This window comes from Enhydra lutris, unplaced genomic scaffold (genome assembly GCF_002288905.1).
Source record: "Enhydra lutris kenyoni isolate GAN:26980312 unplaced genomic scaffold, ASM228890v2 scaffoldscaffold3, whole genome shotgun sequence".
Taxonomy (NCBI): domain Eukaryota; kingdom Metazoa; phylum Chordata; class Mammalia; order Carnivora; family Mustelidae; genus Enhydra; species Enhydra lutris.
The window spans coordinates 43032913-43057792 of NW_019154087.1; the positions used below are offsets into that span (position 1 = coordinate 43032913).

Genomic DNA, 24880 nt, shown 5'->3' on the forward strand with positions numbered 1-24880 from the left:
TGTATGTTTTTCCTCACAGTAACAGATGTGATATTTCCAAACCATTATTTAAATTAACCGTGACAAACATAATAGCATGAGACTATTTTATAATTAATTACAGAATAAATAGAAATAAATTCTCTCTATATATGTCTCATGTTGCTACTTTATATGAACTGCTGCTTTAGCACTAGAGACACTGTCATTCTGGGTTCATTTTCATTTAAAGCAGCATTTGCTTCATATTATTACACATGTTCAGATCCTAGGAGGCTAATTAATTATGCATTAATTGTGAGGGAGAGAAATATGTAATGTATTTTGATATAATTCATTTAAAAGCTTTTAACCCTTTCTTCTCAGACACAAGGACCCATGTGAACACCCCTTCTAGACAGAACAGAAATGCATAAATTTATTCCCCAATGGAGTCCTCCTGCCTGAACATTCACCCTGGAAACATGGCCATTACCGGTTTAGCTACATTTAGATCACTCCTGCTCATCTACATGTTTTTGATTTTTTGGAAAATGGAGAAATTCCTTGAAAACCGGAGGAAAACAGATTAGGAATATGGGACTCTTAAAATTGGGAGAGACCTTAGAAATGACCATCCTCATACTTATGAAATACATGAATCCCTTTCCAAAATGACAGTCATCCAGAGTTCAGCCAAAATAGCTCACTAATTTTCTTATGGTGTTCCATGCCATTTTTGAAAGATTATAATTGGAAGAAAAAAAAATTCAAATGTTGGCACAAAATCCATCCCCCAACAATTACTACCTTTGGAGTAAAATCCCCTTTTCCCATCTTGAATCTTACACCTAATATCTACTGAGACTTACGTACCAGCCCTCTTCTCTAAATCTTCCAAAAAACCCTCTGTGGTGGTAAAATTATAACTATCCATTTCACACCAGGCATATCAAGGCAGAAATAGATTGAATAGCATGCAGCTGATAAGGTACAGAGATGCTGCCTGACTTCCCTGAAGTTCAAGCTCCATGTCCTTTATATGATATAAAGCTACAATGCAATATTAGTTCACTTGCTTGATTTTTCATCAAATATATATTTAGTATGTACTATGTGCTGAGGATGTAAATGCTTAGGGAAAAAAATGGAGATGCTAATAGTGGTTATCTTTGTTATCTTTGACTATTCAGTCATATTCAGGCCACATTATTTTTATATTTATTTACTTTTTTCTATTTTTAAAATAATTTTAAAACAGTGAACAGATTTTACTTGCATAACAAGAAAAAATACAAGTATATTTTTAAAACAAAGACAAATGACAGGAGAAGACAGGGTTGGAGAGGGACATTTGGAATCTCAAGGTTAAATTTCTGCTTTGCAGTAAGGACTGTGGAAGACAGTTCAAGAACATGTCTAAATATAATATAGTACTCTGAATAATGGCCACCCAAAGAGAGCAGGTACTAATTCCTAGAAACTGTAAATGTAATCTTGTCAGAAAAAAAAAAGGGTCTCCTAGATGTAATTACATTAAGAATCCCGACAGAGGGACGCCTGGGTGGCTCAGTTGGTTAAGCAGCTGCCTTCGGCTCAGGTCATGATCCCAGCGTCCTGGGATCGAGTCCCACATCGGGCTCCTTGCTCATCAGGGAGCCTGCTTCTCCCTCTGCCTCTGCCTGCCATTCTGTCTGCCTGTGCTTGCTCTCTCTCCCTCTCTCTCTCTGACAAATAAATAAATAAAATCTTTAAAAAAAAAAAAAAAAAGAATCCTGACAGAAATATCCTGGATTACCTGGTTGGGCCTTAAATCCAATCACGAATATCCTTAAAAAAGAGGCACATATGATGTGCCTGGATGGTGCAGTCAGTTGAGCAGCAGACTCTGCGTTTCCTCACAGGTCATGATCTCAGGGTCATGAGATTGATCCACGCCTAGAGCTCCGGCTCCCTGCTCAGGGTGGAGTGGGCTTGAAATTCTTACTGCGTCTCCCTCTGTAACACCTTCCCCTGCTGTCTCCCCACAGCCCCTCTCTCAAATAAATACTAAAATAAAATAAAATAAAATAAAATAGGCAGATATGATAATCACATAGGGGGCAATGTGGAAACAGATGCAGAGACTGTAAGGACACAGTCACAAGCCAAAAAAATGGCAACAGTCACCAGAAGCTGTAAGAATTCACTCCTAGAGCCTCTGAAAGAAGTCTGGCCCTGCCTCTATAACTTGATTTCGGACTTTTTGAGTTAGAACTGTGAGAGAATAAATTTCTGTTGTTTTAAGCCATCAAATTTGTGGGAATTTGTTACAGCAGTCAAAGGAAATTAATATCTATAAATTAATACATATAAAACACAGTATGAAACAAAGCTTCCAATGATCCCTTGTGAGAAGCCATAAAAAGCTGAGGTTTTTAAAAAAGTTCACCGCTAATTCTCAAATGTTGGTAAGTGATGGCCAGCCTTTAATTAGCCATGCATTTTGGAAGCGAGTCCACAGTGTACAAAGTACTGAAATTAGATAGTAGCCAAAGAAATCCCTCCTTACCCCACCTTTTACTCTCAATACGAGGAACTGATTGGTGTTACCTTCATGTTTTTGGAAACCCAGAACAGAATATCTTGGCAAGGTTAAGAGTCTTTATTTGGAGAAGACGGGGTTTAATTGCTAACCTTTCTCAATTAATTACTGGGACCTTGACTTTGTGTTTTGTGTCCAATAATATACACCGTTTTACAACATTTATTATTTCTCAACCAGAAAAAGAAATGTCAGCTGTTCAGGAGGTGGTAAATGCCAACGGTTTCAAATGAGGTCTATGGCAGTAGGAGAAAACCAAAAACAGAATTCTTTTGGAGCTTATGTCTCATTATGAAACAGAAATATGAAGAGCAAAACCATAGCTATATAATATCTCTTATGGGGAAATCTGGAACCCCTAAAAAGAAGGGTCCAATAAGCCATTTTCAATGGACAAGAAAATTGATGATAATTAAAATAGTCCCATTTAACCTTTTATCTTAAATAACTAATAAACACTTTGTGTGTTTAAAAATAAAGTAGAGGGTACCTGGGTGGCTCAGTCAGTTAAGTGTCTGCCCTCAGCTCGGGTCATGATCATGGGATCCTGGGATTGAGCCCTAAGAAGGTCTCCCTGCTCAGTGGGGGAGTCTGATTCTCTTCCTCCTTTGCCTCTCCCCTCGTGCGTGTGTGCGCTCTCTCTCAAATAAATAAATAAAATCTTTAAAAAAATAAATAAAAAGTGGAAAAAGTGTGGTTCAACCTTGCAAGAAACTGTATAATAGGTAAACCTATAGTCCCAAAATGCTGAATACAAAGATTTTGCTAATTTTTTAAACAACGAAAGTATGTAAACAAGTATAATTTTTTTATAGTTAAATAACTTTCCATATATTTAAATTTTAAAACTGGAAAATTTAATTGGAAGAAAAATGTCTTTAGCAGGAAGATGGCAACCTAGGACTTAATCATACTTGCTTTTGACACTGAACTTAAAAAAGAATCTCCTTTGACTTATGGTACACCTACTTTTCTTAGCTTTTTTCTACTTTGAACTACAGTCAATTATGTTCAATATAATCCTTAAAATTTGGTGCTGAAATTGCATATGCAGTGTGACATTTACTTGTGTAAAGATAATATGCTTTTGCAAAATTACAAGAGTTTGACTACATTTTCTATTGGTTAAGAAAGCAGCATTCTTGGGGTGCTTAGGTGGCTCAGTTGGTTAAGCATCTGTCTTTGGCTCAGGTTATGATCTCAGGTTCCTGGGTTATGATCTCAGGGTTCTGCGATCAAACCCTGCTTGGGGCTCTCTGCTCAATGGGGAGTCTGCTTCTCCCTCTCCCTCTGCTCCTTCCCCTCCCCATTTGTGCTCACTCTCTCTAACTCACTCTCATAATAAATAAAACCTATAAAAAAAAAAAAGAAAGAAAGAAAGCAGCTCTCTCGTGGCAGGAGGTGGTAGGAGGGAAAAATAGTAAAATTCTTATAGAAATTACTTTGGTGATATTTATCACACTCAGAAAGATAAGAAATGACATATTTGCAAGGTTCTTTGCATTAGAAAGAGCAGAACAGGAAACAACTGAGGTGTTCATTAATGCAAAATTGATTTAATAAACTATGATGTATCTGCCTAATGGAGTATTGTGCAGCCACAAGAATAAAATAATCTATATCTATCAGAAAATTTGTATATTAGCTCTCTACAGAGCTATATCTATATAGCTACACACATATACAGAGAAAATAATATATACATATATATTATACAGAGAAAAATAGTTTGTTTATAAATAAGCATTCAGAATGCTATATTTAAATAAGAAAGAGATGATACTAAGAACATATATTTATGTTCGCCTTTTTTTTTTTTTTAAAGATTTTATTTATTTATTTGACAGAAAGAGATCACAAGCAGGCAGAGAGGCAGGCAGAGAGAGGGGGAGAAGCAGGCTCCCTGCTGAGCAGAGAGCCCGATGTGGGGCTCGATCCCAGGACCCTGAGATCATGACCTGAGCCAAAGGCAGCGGCTTAACCCACTGAGCCACCCAGGTGCCCCTATGTTTGCCTTTATTCACATAGAAAAATCATGGGAAGAATACACATGAAACTAATCAAAGTGGTTAGTTACCCATACGGAGTATGTGTGTGTGTGTATTGTGGTGGGAAGAATAGATGCAAAGTAAGATTTTTCAATGTAAACCGTACAGTTTTGATTCTGAAATCATATGAATGTTTTATCTACTCATAAATTAAATTTAAAATGAAAATAATATGCAAAAATAAAATGCAAATAATATTTAAAACAAAAAATATAATAATAAACTATTAATATTTTTCTCTATACTGTTAAATTTTTTAAATATCCCTTTTACTTTTTTCTCCAGAATTTCCACATTGCGAGAATATTACTTTTTTAATATGAAAAAATAACTCTTTTGCGTAAAAAGCTATTTTGAATTAGTTCAATCATAGTATTGAAGATAGAGCTAGTGGGCTCTATATTATTCTGGATACACTGAGGCAACTTGGAACTGAGAATCTGCAATGAGTATGAGCCTTGGCACATTTAAAAAAATTTTAGGGAGGATAAAAAGTTTTTGTTTCATATTTAAGTTTCTTTAATAATGTGTGTATATGTAGGAATATTTTTATTTTAAATTTAAATTTGGCCTTCCTTGGCAAATAGCTACTCTTCTTGCTCAGCAAAATGAACTCAGAGGAAAATATCAGTGACTAAAGTTTTGGATGCATTGGTCTAGTATTTTTAATCTCAGAAGTTCCATTGATTTTATAGTTGCTCTCACTTGATAGAACACATTATGTTTGTTCCTGGCTCCTGCCTCAAGCTACTCAAGTATCATTGACTTCTTTCTCTGCCTTAAAAACATCAAATTGACTGCTATGATTAAGAAGCAAAGTGTTTCAATTCTAAATATGCATTTTCACTGTGCCTGTCAGATCAACCAGACACAATTAATGTGGTAATCCAATTAAAACCTAGTTTACAACAGTTAAAATTAATACAACAATTTCCCCACTTTTAAAATACATTATGTAGGTTTTGGGTTGTTGCTGTTGTTCTGGTTGCTATTTTAACATTCATTGATTCCCTACACTAAAGAAAACTGTAACAAAGGCTCTGTAACAAAACATAAATATCCAGCAAGGCCAGATATCATGACAAATATATAATCACACAACATGAATTTCTATTGCATTTCTTCCCTGAGTCAGAAAATGTTTTGAGTGAAGCTGCAGCATCATAGAAAGCAGACAATATTCCTGTTCTCATGAAGCTTACATTTTAATACAGGAAGACATACATGTATCTGTCCATTTATAAATGAAATTTAAAATATAAGGGAATAATTGGATAATGTAAAGTGCTGGGTTGTAATTAAAAGCAGGTTGTGTGTTTGAAAGTGCCTGGGGGGCTACTTTGGAATGACTGTTCAAAAAAGGCCTCTCTGAGCAGATGACATTTTAGCTGTGATCTAAAGGCTAAGAAAAGCCCATTCGTGCGAAGATCAAGGGGAGAATGTTGATGTCTGAGAGGAAGGCCAGGGAGCTCAGACCCTGCTTTATAAACCAAGTTTAAGTGTTTGTATTTTTACTCTAAGTGCAATGAGAGGCCATTGGAGGTCTTTGAGCACAGTATCACCTGATTTTTATTTTTATTTTTTTAATTTTAATTCAATATAATTAACATACAATGTTATTTAGTTTCAGGTGTACAACAGTGATTGAACACTTTCATACATCACCCAGTGCTCATCATGACAAGCAGACTCCTTAATCCCCATCACTGTTTCACTGATTTGCATTTTTGAAAGAACACTCTGACTATTGAATAGAAAATACATTATACAAGAGAAGAAGCAGGAGGCCAGGCTAGTCCTGGATAAAGAAGATTGGTAGCCATTGAGAAAAAGAAAGGTGTGATTATTTCGATTATGTTCTGGAGGTAAACAGGAGTTGGTAATGTGTTGGGTGTGGGGCTCAAGGAAAGAGTGGAAATAAGCCTAGAGATGTGTCAGCACTGGAGTGCTGGGTGATCTCATATACTATACTATGATGGGGAAGATAGTGTAGTGAAGAAACAGGATTTGGGGGAATATCAGGAGTTTGGTCTAGGCTGTATTAAGTATAAAGTGTCCATTAGACATACAAGAAAATGATAGGTAGGAGGTTAGATATATGAGTCTCAAGTTCCAGAGACATATTCAAGCTGGAGATAGACTTTTGAGAGTCCTCGAACTATAAATTGCATCTGAAATCACAAAATTTGGTCAGGTAATCCAGGGAGAATGTGTAACCTAGTAAAGATAGGAGGCTAAGGGAAGATCTTCAGAGCATGTCTAGATTTAGGGGGACTAGAGTGGAGAGGGGGCCAGAAGGAAGACTGAGGAGGGGTCAGGGAAGAAGAAGGGGCAAGTGCAGGCTGCCAAAAGTCCCGATAAGAAAGCATTACAAGAAATGATCATCTGTGTTAAGTGCTAGAAACAATCAATTGAGAGCATGACAAGAGCACTGACACACAGACTTGGCCCCAAGGAAGATACTGGGTAATCTCAAGGGAGTGGTAGAAAAGCAAGTCTTACTCCAGTGGGTTGAAGAAAGAATCTGCGACAAGAAGGTAGAGATACTTATTACAGAGAACTTCTCCCAAAGTTTTCGTGTGACAGGGATCAAGCAATGATTAGTAGCAGGATGAATGCAGGTCCCAAGGTGTTCGTGTTTTGTCCTCTTTTGTTTTAGGGGAGGATATAATAGAGAGTTTTTACTTGCTGCTGGTAACGATTCAGTAGAAATGGGAACAATAATCCCAGAACCATTTACTGAGAAGTCTCTTCTTTCCCAACTGATCTTCCTATCTCTACTAGCTCTGTTACTAAATTACTTTTGATATATGTGAGGATCTGCGTTATTCTGTCCTATTGGTCAGTTTGTCTGTCCTTACATGAGTAATAGGCTATATTAACTATTACATGAATTATATTAATTATTACAGCCTCATAAGTCTTATTTCATTCTCCTTCATCAGAAATGCCCTATCTATTCTTCGCTCTTTGTACTTCCCTATAAAGTTAGAACCTCCTTACAACACCTCCCTCCAAAATATCCTGTTAGGATATTTATTGGCACTGCATTGAATCCATAGATCAATTTCCTTCTTACAATATGAAACCTTTTATAGTATTAATGGAAACTTTATAGGATTAAGACTTCCAATCCATAAACATGTTACATCTCTCCATGAATATAGGATTTTAAATGTCTTTCCACAAATAATTTTCATTCATATATTTTTATATATGCACATATACAAATTTTAATTGTATATATGCTATTATATATTTTATGTGTAGTATATATATATATATATCTTGTATATTTTGATGCTTTTTAAAATAGCATTTAAAATATGTTTTTGAACTGTTTACTGCTAGGGTATGAAAATGTACATAGATTTTGTATACATCAATCTTGTTAAACTCATCTGTAAAATATTTGAGGGGTTTCTAGGCACACATATTGTCTATAAATAATGGCAGTTGTATATCTTCTTTTCTAATCCTAAACAATTTCTTTCTTTTATCTTAATGTTTGCTGACAAGGACCCACTAATAAGATGGTGAATTGAAGTAATGACAGCATATATTCTTAACTAAGTCCAGGTATTAAGAAGAAGCTTTCAATGTGCCATTATTAACTTTGATGACTGCTACAGTTTTCTGTTTCACAAAAAAAAAAAAAAAAAAGATTTTATATATTTATTTGACAGAGAGAAAGAGAGAGAGAGAGCAGAAGCAGGGGAAGCTACAGGCAGAGGGAGAGGAAGAAGCAGGCTTCCCGCTGAACAGGTAGCTAGATGTGGGGCTTGATCCCAGGACTGTGGGATCATGATCTAAGCAGAAGACAGATGCTTAACTGAGCCACCTAGGTGAACCTGTTAGAGGTTTTTAATAGATACTCTTTATAATTCAGTTTGCCAAGAATTGCTTTGTTTTTTTTTTTCAATATCATGAACAGAAGTTCAATTTTATTCACATCTTTTGTATCTATAGAAATAAACAGATTTTTTTCTCCTGTAACCTGTTATACTATTAATAGTTAATTCTTAAATCTAAGTGAAACATAGCCAGTACTATATTTACACAGCCATTGCATTTCCTTCCTGAGCACACCAGGAGCTTTCATTTCCTGGTCACTCTCGTATCTAGGTGAGATGATGTGACTGAGTTCTTACCTGTAGTAAATGGGCAAAAGTGAGATACTTCCAAACTTGGTTCTAAAACATGCTTTCTCTGTCTCTTCCCATTTGTATGGTTGAAAAAAGATGTCCTTAAGCTACAAAGCTACAAATGATAAGCGCGTAATTCTAGACAAAGCTGTGAATGGTGTGCGTGTACCTACGCATGTGTGTATGCATGGATATATAAACGTGTGTGTGTGTGTGTGTGTGTGTGTGTGTGTGTGCACGTGTAAATCATTCTCCAGGGATATTCTTTCTACAAGTGCTTAGAGAACACCACCATCTTACAAGAGCTCTGAAACCCTTGGGAAACTATACTATACTATCAGAATGGGTACTACTTGAATTTTTCTAATGATGACAATTCATTACTAAGAAAGGAAGGAGAGTAGTGTCACTGAAAGGATCTGAGCCCCTAGTATGCTATGGTCTCTGAAGCCCTCAAGAGCAGAGTTTTATTTACTTCTCTATCCCCAGTAGTTAAGGAGGTACTGGGCATATTAAAGGTACTGACAAAAGTTGAATGAAGCCACCTAATTTTTTTGGTAAGTTTCATCACTTATAAAATAGGGATAATTATAATATAGTACATACTCAAACTAACATAGAGAATGATTTGGAGATTAAAATAATTAAGGGATATAGAATTTGTAGACTGCTAAACATTATTAAAAATACAGTATTTTTCCTTTTATTCTCCCAAGATAACTTATGCTGTCTAATGATTATAGATTTTGAAGGATAAAATTGGGTGTTTTAGATGAATTGAGCTCCCTGTTATCAGAAGAATTCAAATATGACTTGAGACTTCACTTAGTGAGGTTGTTAGAAAGAGGATTCCAATAGTGGGTGCCCTTTGACCTCCCAAGGTTTAGTCTCTTTTCCAACATAAAGGCACCGTGATGTTAGCGTCGGGAAGGGAAGAGGAGGAAAATATGCATTCATTAGGATTATTTTAAGTAGAGAAAGACAGTAAAGTGAGAGCACAGGCTAGAGATTCTGATGAACTGGTTTTTATTTTTTATATTTTTTATTTTTTTTAATGAGCTGGTTTTAAACTCTAACTTCTTCATCCTAGATATATGACTTTGAGAAAACTATTATGAGTATTTTTATCTGTTTCCTCATTAGTAAAATGTAACTAAAAAAAAGAGCCTTCCATAGAAGGTTGTTTAGAGTTTTAAATAAAATAATACATGTTCAGTGTTTAGCATAATACCTTATATATGGTTAGGGGTAAATAATTGCCATAATTAGGATAATTTTTTTTTATCTAAATCTAGTTTGGTAATTCTTTGGTACAGGATAGAGTTTTAGCACTCAGTAAATGTTATCTATTATTATTATTATTATTGGTATTTACAACCTAATAGAATATTATGTGTTGAAAAGTAATCACACACACACACAAGATTACTCAAAATAACATACGTTGAAAAATAAACGAGGTTTGAGCTAGATAGATATATGCGTTTTCGTGTTCATTTTGCAAAGAGATTTTCTTTGACAAATTAGGAAATGAAAACCAGCAAGACTCTGACCTAGAACTAAGCAGAATTCTAAACAATTTCCTCAGCTCACTCAGACCATTATGCCCCCTATTAACAACAAGCAGATGGAGATTGGGGTGGGGTGGGGAAGCCTGTTACTTCCTTTCCACTCTAAAAAAGAAATTTAAAATTAAGCTATTTATGACATAAATCTGATGCTCTTTGAACATTCAGAATTCACGGTGGAATAGTCATGCTGGTCTCCTTTTCATTCCAGGTTGAGATAATTAACCTTCATTTTTTTGTACCAGAGACATCAGTGACCTTATTTTTAGGTGGGACAATAAACAGTCCAACACTCTAATGTCAATTAGGTTTTCCTTTTTTTTTTTTTTTCCCAAGAAAATACAGCTTATGTGCTGCATATGTGTCCAAAGGGCAGAAACTATTTTTAACCATTACTATTTTTAATGAAAAATAAAAACCTATAGGGTTTCACTGTTGTTCATCTAGTTCTTGCTGAGGAAACCTAAAATCTAAATTTAAAGTCTAGTTGCATTCTATGATTATTATAACTAAATATCAATTAAGAATCTTAATGGAAATCTTCTTCTAGACTTAGTAAAAATAAAAGGTAACTGGGTAACAGTTATCTTTTAGATTGTCAAAGTAGAATACTAATTCAGAAAGCAAAAGGAATCACTCCAAAATTCTTTTATAAGAATAATAAAAAAGCACAAACATCAACTATATTTTTTCATTTTATCTATCCATGAGCACTGGTAAAAAAAATATTTCCTGGCAAAGATGTCTAGCAGTGGTATTAGGAAACAAAACCGAATTTAAAAAATATAAACAAAAGGAGGTACTCATATAATATATCTCAAAAATATACCTTTTTGAACAGCCCATGTTTCATTGAAATATGTTTCTTGTCTAGTAGAAATCTGTTTTCACTCAATTTTTAAAATAAATTAATGATTTTTGGTCATAGAAAAATATTGAATTAAAAGTGGACTCTATATTAAAGTTCTTCATTATGACAGGTAAATTTTAGTAAGCAAGATGGAATTCATGTTAGTATTTTTTAAGTAGAAATTTTCACAGTATATTCAGTCATTTCTATTTAATAATCAAGAAAAATATGTTTTACTAAATTATCTTTAAAATGTACCCACCTCAACAGATATGGTATTTAAAAGATTTGGAGTTGAACAAGGAAAGACTTTTTCATTATTAGTGTTATTATTATTATTATCAGAAAAGACTTTTTCTAATGGAATTTTGAGAGGTAATTTGTCCCCACAACTGATTTTACATCTACATATCACACAATCTTAGAGCTGGAAAGTATTTTAAAGTTACCCAGTCCATTCTTCTACAAAATACCTGGATTCTGTTTTCATTCATCTTCTGTTGAACATTCCAGTGAAAAGGCACTTACTACCCTTAGAGAAAGTTCATTCCATAATGGTAGCCTCTGGTCCTTTCCAAGTTCCTCTTCATACCCAGCTGAAACCTGTCTTGGGAATTTCTGCCCCATTCCCACCCTCCTTCAAAATCACTGCCTGACAATGCCCTCTGGCTCTCAACGTCTCTGAACATAGTTACCATGCTCGCGTTAAGTCTCTCCTTCCTATTCATATTTTGGTCATCTATGTGGAAACATAAGGTCCAAACACCTCATCAACCAGACAGTCTTCTCTGAGACAAACAAGCATGTTTGTCACTCTAACTGTTAAAGCACAGTGCCCCCAAACGCAACACCTCACAAGAAATGCCACAGAGTAGAAGTTAAGAGCATGAGTTCTGGAGTCAGACCAACTTTGTTAACATATAAGCTTTGCTTCCTTTTAGTTCAGTCTTGGGCAACTTTATAAACTGCTCTGTGCCTCAATCTCTCCGTCTATAAGACAGAGATCATTCTAGCAATCGACTCATAGAACTGTTGACAGCCTGACACAATGCCTGCACATGGAAAGTACACAAAAAACACTGAATTTTAGAAATGCTGCACTATTTGCATCTATATCTGGGCAACATAATTTAACCAAAAGAGCTCTAAAATTTTGCTAACAGGTGTTCTGATTTACATTGTTTTTGTTCCTAGTGAGTATGTGACGGTCCATTTGGCAAAAGTTACTTTTAATTATTGCCCAAACTGTCCTATTACTGCCTTATTTTCTCGTATTTTTCAAATGGTCTCTATTCCATAGGTATCTTAAAAAAGATTTCTTCTCACAGCCACCAAAAGATGTTAACTTATAAATAAGAGGTTTGAAATTAACAATCTAACACATTCTCATATGCATTTTTTTAAAATCTGAACTTGAAGATGTGGTTTTTATTGACTCAAAGTTGGAGGCTGCAAAGGTGGAAGGAAGATATATTACAGAGCAATGTTAGAAATGAGTATGCAGGGGCGCCTGGGTGGCTCAGTGGGTTAAGCCGCTGCCTTCGGCTCAGGTCATGATCCCAGGTCCTGGGTTCAAGCCCCACATCGGGCTTTCTGCTCAGCAGGGAGCCTCCTTCCTCCTCTCTCTCTGCCTGCCTTCCTGCCTACTTGTGATTTCTCTCTGTCAAATAAATAAATAAAATCTTTAAAAAAAAAAAAAAAAAAGAAATGAGTATGCAAATGTATATAGGGGATCTACTCATAATTACCCCCAAACTGGATATAACCCAAATGTCCCTCAGCAGCGGAATGGGTAAACAAGGGATGGTGCCTCCATACATTGAGTACTACTCAGCCATGAAAAGGAAGGAGCTGCAGAAAACATGGAACAGCAAGGGTGAATTTCAAATTATGTGTAATGAAAGAAGCCAGGCTCAAAGACCAGAAGCTGTAGACTGCCTTTATACCTTACTTGGAAAAGAAAAGCTACAGGGAGAAAACCATTATCATTTGTTACCAGGGGCTGATCGTGAGAAAAGAGACGAAGAAAGGACACAGGGGAATTTTTCCAAGGGGTTATGTAACTATTCTATACCTTGTTGCAGTGGTAATTATGTAACTATATGTAAATTATATCTCAGTAAACCTGACATTTAGTAAATGCAGTGTCATTGATGCTCTGCAGGCTGGAGGATTTCCCACCGCTGCCAGCTCAGCCCAAACTTTGCTTCATCCACACCCCCATGTTCTGGCCCATCCGCAATCTCACCCCGTCCACCCAAACTCCTGGTCTTGGAGTATCTCTCTATGCATCACTCCAGTCAGAATGATCTACCCTTGCACCATGAAGTAATTTCGCAAATTTCTCCTAACACGAATGCCCAATTCCTGTTGTACTTTTTCTCATCTGAGTAAAAGGCTCTGAGGCAGGAGTTACGTGTGTTATTCATTTTTGTAAGCTTCTCCACAATATTTATCATACTCCATACAGAAAAAACAGTAGTATCTTTCAGACAGTGGGTACTCATAGTATTTGTGGACTGAGTAAATTATTGAATAGATGAGTTGAAAAATGAATGTTTCTTATAGAACTCTGGCTCTTGGTGACCAGGCAATGTTCATCTTAATTACTCTATTTTCACTAGCTTGAAAGGATCTGTTTTAAACATAAATGAAAGATAAAAAATCTCCTTTCCAGCCTAATTTTTGCCAACAATGACTCAACTGTCTCATGCATAATCTTGGTTGGACCTTTAGTTCATTTTACTCATTTTTCTCTTTCATCCCATCAATATACAGGTTTCTTTTCTGTCCTTTCCTGCATGTGAACTTTCCTTTCATGTGGATCTCTGTGATGGTCTCTGGTAGCTTTAAATGTACACCTCTGTCCAACCACAACCAACCTTACACAGAGCCAACAAAGGTCTTCTCCCTCACTGTTCTGAACATATCTTATATTTTTCAGACCCAAATAATGACCTCTAGGGATCCCTTGTAAGAAATTAAAATTTTGCTTCTGCTTACCCACAGGTTAATTATCCAGGTTAACAAAATTGGGTGGTGTGCCATGAAGATACTAGAACTTCAACACACACATAAAAAACATCACAGTAAGCCTCATCTACATTTTCACGGTAACGACATCCGAGGTTCAATGTTCAAAGCTGAGTAAAAATGATGCTGTAAATTAAACATGAATTTAATCTTAACAAATCTAGTCATGTATTCTGAAAACAATCTCAATTATAGAATATCAAAATTCATAAACCCCCAAGGCAAAACAAAATATAAACACATCTTTCTGTTTTTTGCATTATACTGAATAACTCAAGGATTTGTGTAAGAAAAAAATGATCAAACTGAAAGGAACAGTATGGTTATTTTCACTGCCTTAAAAATATATTTTTCCTATATTAATTTAAAATCTATAAAAACACTAACATGGTATTGGAAGTTGAAGTATTTCAGTTAAAAATCCATTTAAGAAATATACATCATTAAAATGGATATTAATAAATTATTAATTATTGGCAAGGTTGACCTGTATTTATTATGATGCTAGGAAGTAACCTGAAGTAATCATTTGAATGTACATATTATTCTAATTTTAAGAAAGCTGCATCTGTGTAAATAAAATGTACATCTGTTTCTCTTAGCCAAAAAAAAGGGCCAGTTTTTTTTTAAGTCTAGTTTCACTTCTCTCTTTCACTGTGCCTTTTTACCAAAACATGAGAGTTTACTTCCCTTTTTAAGTTCCTCCTCTTCCTTCATCTTATTGATATACACTTACATAACTGTCATACAGAGAGAAGCTTTATTCCATACGGATATGCATATTTCATGCACATATATGTTATAACCAGAGAAAAAGAAAAAGAGAGACATACATATTCAAAGGCTGACTAGAGTGGAGTACAGATGCTATAACCTTTCAAAAAAAGAAATATTTACCATGGGGCTGATGGACTTTTGAACAGCCTTCTCTAGACTGAGGAACTGGATCCAAATCTCTGGTTATTTTGTCCTCTCAGACAAGACATGAAGGACGTGTGATCTGACCACACTGCAGATGGTTTGAATGATCAGCTTTCAAAAAAGAATTTTAGTGAATCCACATACCACATGTTTTTAGTCAGCTGGAGCCTCATTTTATTATACAAATACATACAGTACACACATGTGTGTTCATGTCTCTAGATGGATCTCGATGTCCCTAACTCTACAGTTTGTGCTAATGTGAGAGTTTACAAGTTTCCCGAACATCTGTCAGGACCACCCAAGAAATTCTTAATCTTAAAAAGAGAAAACTGCAGTCAACCAAAATCAGATCAGATATGAAATACAAGAACAGACTTTTTCTTTTATGACAGCTGTTCCCAATTCTTGATTTATTGATGTTATTTATTTTACACAGGATGCAGTCATGCATAAGGTACAACTTTTTTGAAAGATGCAAACAACAAAAACAACAAAAAAGTAAAGTACCTAGTGGCTCTTAGGCAATGAATACAACAGATAGATACTGTGGTCATGAAAATAAAGAGATTTCAAGTCTAGTGTGGCCATCTAGAAGAAGAAATAGAAGTACTTGATGGAGGCAGAATTAACAGAAGTGGTTATTGTCTTAGCTCCTCTTTCTATAAAACTTTAAAACTCTTGTTATCATAGAGACAAGCTAATAAAATACCCAAAAGGTATTCACTTTATGTCTTACAATGAAATATTTCCTCCTTTTCAAGACCTATTTGGTCAATTTTGGGGAGAAGGGTGTGAAAAATTCTCAAGGAATAAATATTGCAAATTAAATGTGCATAAAATAATTTGAAATAATCCAAAATTAGTTTGAAATAATCAGAAGGAGATATTTTCTTTTTCTTTTGCCGCTGGAAGAGAAACCATAAAATGGAAACGTTTACACAGGGTACCCCTCAAACACAAAGAGACTGATTTTCCATTGTTTTCATCAGTGATATCTTAAACATAGATTCATAGTTCACTTCAGATCAAACTGACAATAACAGGAGTGAGTTTTCAGATGAAATCAATACAAATTTGTATGAATCTTAAGGATAAAAGTCTGAGCTTTTATCTTTAACTTAATATTCACGTATTAATACTTTGTCTCCACCCAGATGTCTGACTGATACACATCTTAAAATCAACATGACCAGAACTGACCTCCTCATCTCCAATCACCATCCACACCATCAACAAACCTGGTCTCCCTATAATCCTTCCTATCTCAGTTGATGTTAATTCTATCCTTTAGTTTAATCAGCCAAAAATCTTGAAGTTGTCCTTGATTTCCCTCTTTCATACCCACACTCGGGGCATGAGCAACTCCTCTTGGCTCTCTCTTCAAAATAAAACCACATACATCCACTTATTACTTTTCCTGGATGATCTCTTAAGAAAGTAGATATCATTGCTAGATCTGAGTTTTGAAATCTTAATTCAGTTTACACAGTCCTTTGTTAAAATTATTAATGGTTGATAAATATATCCTTTTCATCTAGCTAATTTAGTAATTGTGCATTTATTCATTAATATATACTGAATGCCTACTATAGGCCAGGCACCATTCTATGTACTTTGGATATATCAGTGAACAAAATAAAGATCCTTGTTGTACTGAATCTTATATTTAATTACAGGAGGCAGACAATAAACAGTATATATAATAAGCACATTATGTAGTATCTTAGAAGATGCTAATAACTATGGAGAAATTTTAAAAAAATAGAGTGATAGCAGTTACTGAGAGGTGGGGGAAGGTGTCAGGTTAAGGATTAAATAGAGTGGTGTGGATATGCCTCTTGGAAAAGTGAAATTGAAAATAAAAATTTGTTTGATTCCCTTCTGTGTATCTAGAAAGAGAGTTAATGAGGAAGTGCCCAGATTGAAGTGATGTATCCTGCCCTAGCCTCTCATTCAAACCTTTTCCCCTACCAGCCAAAGGATAAGTTAGAAAGGGAGAAAGCAAAGAATGGATGAGGTGGGGAATGGGAAGAGGCCACCAAAAATATCTACTTGTTATGGACTGATATTTGTGTCCCACCAAAATTCATATGCATGGTTTCCCGGATGCCCTCTTTCCTCAAGTGGCCATAGAAACAGAAACCCTACTAACCCTCTAACCCTCTATATGTCCATATGAAGCTTCTCTTGTAAGAATCCAAGTTCCAGAATGATAAAAATGTTGACATACCTGTAAACCTGAAAACAATTGAGTTTTCTTATATATTGTCCCAATGGGCAGATCCATAACCAACTTTTAGTGAATGCACAGGAATGTAGACACTGCTGGTAAGCTTCCCTTTCCACTTTTATGTTCCTCACACTCCCCTCAAACACACACCTCTTGCTTAATAAATAATAGTGTATGTTTGACTAAGGAAATATGTTAAGATTAAAATATATATTTTTTAAAAGACCCAGCATTTCTACCAAGTTTTACAGATTTTTCCAAATTGCGGTCTCCCAACTTCAATTTTAGTTACTTACTCTCTGGTCAGAGCACCATTCCTTTTTTTTTCTTGCCCCACCCTTTTCACCCCCCACCCAGAGCATTTCCATGTCAACCTTCTGTACTTTAGTCTTGCTCTTCACTCAACCGGCAATGCCCTTCCTGTCAGCTTTTGCTTTCAACATTTGACCCAATCTAAAATCTCAGTCTCTATCTTCTTCACCATTCCTTTCCTCAGAAACCAAGCCATGCTGATTTCCATTTTATCTCATTTGCTATCCTCTCTTATAAAACATATTCATATGTTTATATTATCCTATTTGCTATTTACCATATGACTGAACTTACTGCATTAGCAGTGTGTTGCATTATTCTAAGTAATGTTCACTGGTTTCATGCATGTCATTTTTTTTTTTTCTGTACACAACTAGATCATTAAGCTTGAGTACAGAAACAGAATTACGTGATTCTTCATAATCTCTTTAGAGTGTCGCCCAATGGTAAGGACAAAGCAGTTCCCTCTATATGTAATAACAATTAAATGTTTGTTAATAGCATAAATGCACGCCAGTTGAATAACTGAGTTGGAAAACAACATAAAACTAAATCATTTCCTCACTAGTTGGCCATGATTTTTCTTCCAAGAATCATCTACAACTCAAAGGGGATTTTTCTTACACTTTCCATTGCAGCATATTCATTATCTATTGATATTATCATCCTCAGCTATATCCAAACTGCACTCCATACATCCTACCAGGAAAACTCTCCTGTCAATGCTGATCCCTTTCACTGCTTCTTTTTCCATTGGCAAGATGGAGTTGGGGGGAGTTCACAATAACTTGATAAATGTTCTGCTTGTCTCCTTATTTCTGCACGGTGCCCTCTCTTTAAGTCAAGCAGGGACTCTGGAAACCCCTCCTTTCACCCAGCTGAAAGAGCAGCCCCTGCCTTAGCCATGGGGATGATTTGTTGGGTACTCTTATTCGCAACAAGCACAGTCCAGTTGTGAGTTAAGTTGAAAGAATTTGCTTGAGAAATAAGGTACTTGCACATATGGTATCAGTGAATACTTTCCAGCAAACAAAATTGCCATTTAATGCAAAATTCAAAAAAACGTATACAAGGATAGCCAACTTAACACAAAGCTTTATAGGCATTAAAGGTGGAAATGGAAATATGTCAGCAACAGGAAGGAAATAAACTGTGAATCTAAGATGATTCACTAAAACACTCTGTTTATCGCAGTCTAAATAATATTGATATTTTGGGGCGCCTGGGTGGCTCAGTTGTTTAATCATCTGACTATTGATTTTGGCTCTAGTCATGAGCTCAGGGTTATGAGATCAAGTCTTGTGAGGGGCTCTGTGCTGGTATGGAGCCTGCTTAAGATTCTCTTTCTCCCTCTGTTCTCCCTCCCCTACTAAACAAACAAACAAACAAATAAACAAGGTTGATATTTCTTGGATATACAGCTACCTTTTCCTTATTCTGATGGTAAAATGTTGTTTAAATAAATTTCCTTCCTACTACTTAGGTTACCAATCTGAATGTTACACTCTAATAAAAGTTGATGATGAGGGAGGATGAAATAAATACATTCAATATATATATTCTTTTAGGAATTTAAATATGAGACATTTTGGGCCTCAGCTCAATAAAAATAAAAAGCTGTTGGTCCCTAAATGAGATCTATCACTCACAACCTAATTCATATATTCTGAAAATTTCCCATCACCCTAACATCTGGAAATGTTAGTCCCTCTCCAAAATGTTTTATTGTCTTTTATCTGTGTATGGCTCAACATAGATGACTAGGAAACTGACCATTCCTTTGGTTGCCTTAAATTATTTGTAGCTTTGTCAATATATTTCCTTCAGGAAAATAAATTCAAGTTATACTTGATCAGTGCATTTTCTCTATGGAAGTGTATTTGCTTTTGAGTACCATATGCATTGGGGGCGGGAGGTAGGGATTAGCAAACACTGCATAATGTATTACATCAACTAATTTGCTCCCTTTTGGATAAAACTGATTAAAAGGAAATTAAATAGATTTACTCTAATGAATATTAACTAATAGTAGTTAATTTGAAAACATCAATCTGTAATTGATTTGGCTTCCTGCTGTTATCACCCATCAAATGACTTAGGTGTGATTTACTTAGTTTCAGAATTTTAACATATTAATTTCAATATTTCAGGATCAGTGACTATCAAATAGAGCACAAATCCTTCACTAATAGCCACACTTTTTATGACATGGGTTTTTAGCTCAAAATAGAAGGCTAACAGTTTATAAAGAGATACCTTAAATGAGATTTTTTTTTCCATCTATGTTACAACTGGGCATTCTGTTTATGCTATGGTAATAAGATTCAGTGTTAAACCTCTTTCAAGGGGATAAATGAACCAGAAAGTAGCTAAACCCTCCCTTTGTCCATGTTACAGGCAAACATCTCAGGTGAAGATAAAGCTTATCCCTTCTGTTGCATATGCCATGGCCTAAGAGAATGTGAGCTGTGGTCTTTTGAGAGTGGCAGCAAACTAGCACAGTCTTGTACCAGCATCTTTTAATTTTTTACTAGGGATAGATAAAGGTAGGAGATAAAATATTTTCCACTTCACTTTTCATAATAATAATAATAATAATAATAATTTAATAATAATTTCAGAATAAGCTAAAGACTACATATATAATATTCAGAATTCACAGTACAGATGATGTCTGGGGGTTAAATTCTTCAGTTAAAATCCCAAATAGAAACCTGTATTTTGGGCTTAAAATATACCTTAGAGTATTGGGCATATCTTTTCTACCTTCACATTCATTGTGGCTTCCCTAACTGAGCTAAACATTGCATTTGTATTTAGTTATTTACTTTTAATAACTTGTATAAAACTGGACCACTCCATGTATGATACATGGGGCTTATTTGTTACTTGAGGAGATTTATTTAAGACAAGAACCATAACTGCATTATAATATTGACATGAAGACCCATCCATATAACTAGGAAAGGAAAGACGACTCTCTAATATTTACATACACTTGTCTAACATTTTCTCTGAAGCTAGAAGGCTAAAACTAAATGGAAAAATGTGAAGTTATGTATATGTAACTGTATTTATGGGTCTATGTATTTGCTATGTACAATACACACACACACACACACACACACACAAACGCACACATGGTGAGAGAGCTAGAAAGAGAGTCAGTGACAGAGTTTCTTAAAGGCCAAGAAAATTTTTTCACCGTGTATACAAACAGTACAAACATTTTCTAGGCCTTTACAGATTACAAAAGTTAATACCAGTAGTTCTAGCATCTTCAATAATGATAATAAAATTTCCATTCAAAAAACTGCTTTAGCACCTGGCATACCACGGTGAGAAAGACGGATGAAGCTGCTGTTCTGCCCCAGTTTACATCTGGCTGACAGCAGACTTGGTGAGGTTCTCTACATGCGTGCGACTGTCAGCCTGACTGCGAGTCCCTGTCTTCCTACACCAGCTGGTTGATGTGCAAGTCCTTCCTGCATTAACGTTATGCTGAATCTCTCCCTTTCGAGCAACCCTGCAGTTTCCCAGGACTTAAAGAAAAGCCAAAGCTATGTATAAATAAACAGATAAATAAATCAACTACTGCACTAGTCTAATCTGTTTCCCAAATTTCCCTCCGAGAAATTTCAAAACTTCTTTCTACTCATGTCTTCCTAAACAAAAATTTTAATTGAAATTATCAAATGATTTATCTATCTACCTATTTATCTATCACCCATCTATCTAATTGAAGACTGGGAAATTTTTCTAGAAGCTGATGAATATATGATCTTTCCTACCAATCCTGTCTCTACATTGACAAGGGGCAACACCTGATAGAGATTCAAAAAGGTTAATGGAAAGATTTCTACATCAGGACAGGGTTCTTTTGCCTAGTTTCTGGTGGAAATCTCTCTGAATATATTTGCAATGCCTGTAACTGTTAGTCAAATGTCTGATGCAGAGAAGACTAATTGACTGATAAAATAATTTTAGTGAAAATCTTATCCTCTTCCTTTAAGGTACTCCCCACACCAGTGAAGCCTTATAGTTTAGGATACTAGGGAACAGAGTTTGTTCAAGTTTCACAAGTACATTTGGACCTCATAAGTTAGGCTTTCCTTTTTAATAACCAACCAGGCTTTGGGACTTGTTTAATGTATGCAGGGCATTCTTCATAAAGAGAAATAGGAAAGCATCTCTCTCATACACATTGCTCTAAAGCTATAAATATGGTTGCAAGATATTCTAATTAAACTTTTCTAAAACTAGACCTCTCTAGAAGTTAATTTGGCTCATGAAGAGTCACATCAGTAGGGGTCCCTGGGTGTCTCAGTTGGTTAAGCATCTGCCTTCAGCTCAGGTCATGATCTCAGGTCCTGGGATGGAGCCCCATGTCATGCTCCCTGCCCAGTGGGGAGCCTGTTTCTGCCTCTCCCAACCACACTCCCTCCATGCTTGTTCTCTCTCTCTCTCTCAAATAAATAAACAAAACCTTAAAAAAAAAAAAAAAGAAAGAAAAGAGTCACATCAATACAAGCAGTCATCAGAGGCTCAATTTTCCTGACAAACCACTCTTTGTAATGACTTGCTCTGAAAAAATACAAGTGAAGTTTCTAAATTTATGCATGTTTGCTACCAAAAAGAGGTTTGATAATAGGGCATATTTACTTCACACTCTGAATTTAATACATTTTCAGATTGTAATCTGAGAGTGTATTTTTCTTTTTTTAAAGCCTTTATTTAAATTCCAGTTATTAATATGCATTGTAATATTTGTTTCAGGTGTACACCACAGTGAACCAACACCTCTGTACAACACCTGGTACTTGTCACAATAGTACTCCTTAAACCCCACCACCTATTTAACTCCTCCCCCAACCCCTCTGGTAAGCATCCATTTGTTCTTCATAGTTAAGAGTCTGTTTCTTGGTTTGCCTCTCTCTCTCTTTGTTCTTTTGCTCATTTGTTTTGTTTCTTAAGCCAAATAAGTCAATCAAAGACAAATACCATATGATTTCACTCATATGTGGAACTTCAGAAACAAAACAAATCATAGTATATTTTTCTCTAATGATATTTTCTCTATTTCCTTTATTACTTCCTGACTCATCATTATTTCTTATACCATATGTGGTGTATTAAACATGGGTACAAATTCTTTGACATTTTTCCCATCAAAGCATGAAGTTCTTGGCCTTTCCCTTAAATACAGGTGAGCTCTATGACTGCTTTGAATCTGTGTCAATGTCTGTGGACAGAGCCATCTGTTGGGACACTTTCTGCAAGCCCTGATTTTCTACAAAAATCTACAGCTATCCCGAGACAGTTAGGCTAGAGAGCTCACATGTAGGTGCTCCAATCAACAGCCATGACTGAGCCTAACTGTCGGCACCAAGGTGAGCGGAGCTGTCCCAAACCCGGTAGACCAGCTATCCCACCAATAAATACCACCAAGTGACCTCACTTGCTGCCATTGCAGCAAAAGAATTGTTCAGTCAAACCATGCCCAAATTTCTGACCCACGAAATCATGAGATATAGTGAAATGGTTGTTAGTTTAAGCCTCTAAGTTTGGGAGTAGTTTACTATGCAGAGATAGATAATAGAAACATAAACTACCACCTGGAATTCAGCTGCTGCTGTAGCAAAAACTAAAATATTACAGCATTGACCTTGGGACCAGAAACCAGTAAGAAGCACAAAATGAAATGAGACCTGTATTTCTCCATCTTCTACAGCACAGGAGGCAAGCTGAGAAGGCCATTCAATTTTAAGCACAAGCCCATTTCTCATGTCACAGAATAAATGACTCAGACAGCAGAGATTTCTAGATATTATACTATATAAGATTCATTCTCTGGACATAACCAAAATTTTTAAAAACATTAAAATGCATTATGTTTTATCACTAATCATCAGAGAAGCAGAAATTATAGCCACAATGAGCTATCACCTCCTAACACCCCATACCTCTGAGGATGGTCATTATTTAAAAAAATAAAAAAATAACGAGTGTGGCAAAGGGTGTGGAGAAACCCAACCAACAATGCACAAGAAACCCTTGTGCATTGTTGGTTGGGACGGAAAATGGTATAGTTACTATGAAAAATGGTATACAGGCTCCCCCAAAATTAAAGGTAGAACTACCATATTATCCAGCAATCATACCATAAGAGTTGAAAACAGGGCCTCAGGGATATATTCACAATTGCATGTTCACTGAAGCATTACTTGTAACAGCCAAGAGGTGAAAACAATCTAAATGTCCATTGACAAATAAATGGATAAAGAAAATGTGGTACATACAAACAATGGGATGGATATTATTCAGCCTTAAAAAGGAAGGGAATTCTCATCTCTACTATAACATGGATGAACCTCGAGGACATTATGGTAAGTAAAATAAGCCAGTCGTAGAAGAATAGATACTATGTGATTCAACTTATATGAGGTATTTTTTTTAAGATTTTATTTATTTATTTATTTGACAGAGAGAGAGATCACAAGCAGGCAGAGAGGCAGGTAGAGAGAGAGGAAGAAGCAGGCTCCCTGCTGAGCAGAGAGCCCAATGCGGGGCTCGATCCCAGGACCCTGAGATCATGACCTGAGCTGAAGGCAGCGGCTTAACCCACTGAGCCACCCAGGCGCCCCTATATGAGGTATTTAAAGCAATCAAACTCATAGAAGCAGAAAGTATAACAGTCATTTCCAGAAGTTATAGGGAGGTGAAATGGGGATTGCTGTTTAATGGGTATAGAGTCGCAGGCTATGCAAAATGAGAAAGCTCTAGAGATCAACCATACAACATTGCACACATAGTTAAAAATAATGTACACTTCAAAACTTGAGAGTAGATCTCATGTTATGTTTACTTAAAATCACATTAAAATATACTTAATAAGGTAATGTGTTTTAATATTACAAAGTAAAACAACTTCAAAATATTTTCAAATAATCCAGGATACCTAGTCCAACAGAAGCCATGTTTTTATATAAATTAGCTCAAATATTTTCTGTACATTAGCTCAAATACTTTTTTTTTAAAGTAGTTTCCACACCCAGCACGGAGCCCAATGTGGGGCTTGAACTCATGACCCTAACATCAAGACCTGAGCTGAAATAAAGAGTCAGATGCTTAATTGACAGAGCCACCGGGACACTCCAATCAAATACTTTTTTTTTTTTAATAAATAAGTGAGTTAAGAGTTAAATGAGCAATTAAAAGATCAAACAAT

At 35.7% G+C, this 24880-nt stretch overlaps 1 protein-coding gene across 4 annotated transcripts in view; it reads right to left on the bottom strand.

Annotated features, from left to right (window-relative positions):
• Positions 1–24880, bottom strand: part of LOC111153929 (Rho GTPase activating protein 24) — a 501171-nt gene that overhangs the window by 290614 nt on the left and 185677 nt on the right. The window contains exon 1 of one of the 4 annotated variants that reach the window (XM_022513280.1): positions 15084–15098. The exons of 2 other annotated variants lie outside the window; for them this stretch is intronic. In XM_022513280.1, the coding sequence (XP_022368988.1) occupies positions 15084–15086 (3 nt within the window). In that variant the 5' untranslated portion in view covers positions 15087–15098. Of the gene's footprint in view, positions 1–11626; positions 11705–15083; positions 15099–24880 lie in introns of those variants that run through there. One more of the 4 variants, XM_022513271.1, reaches the window with a different exon arrangement.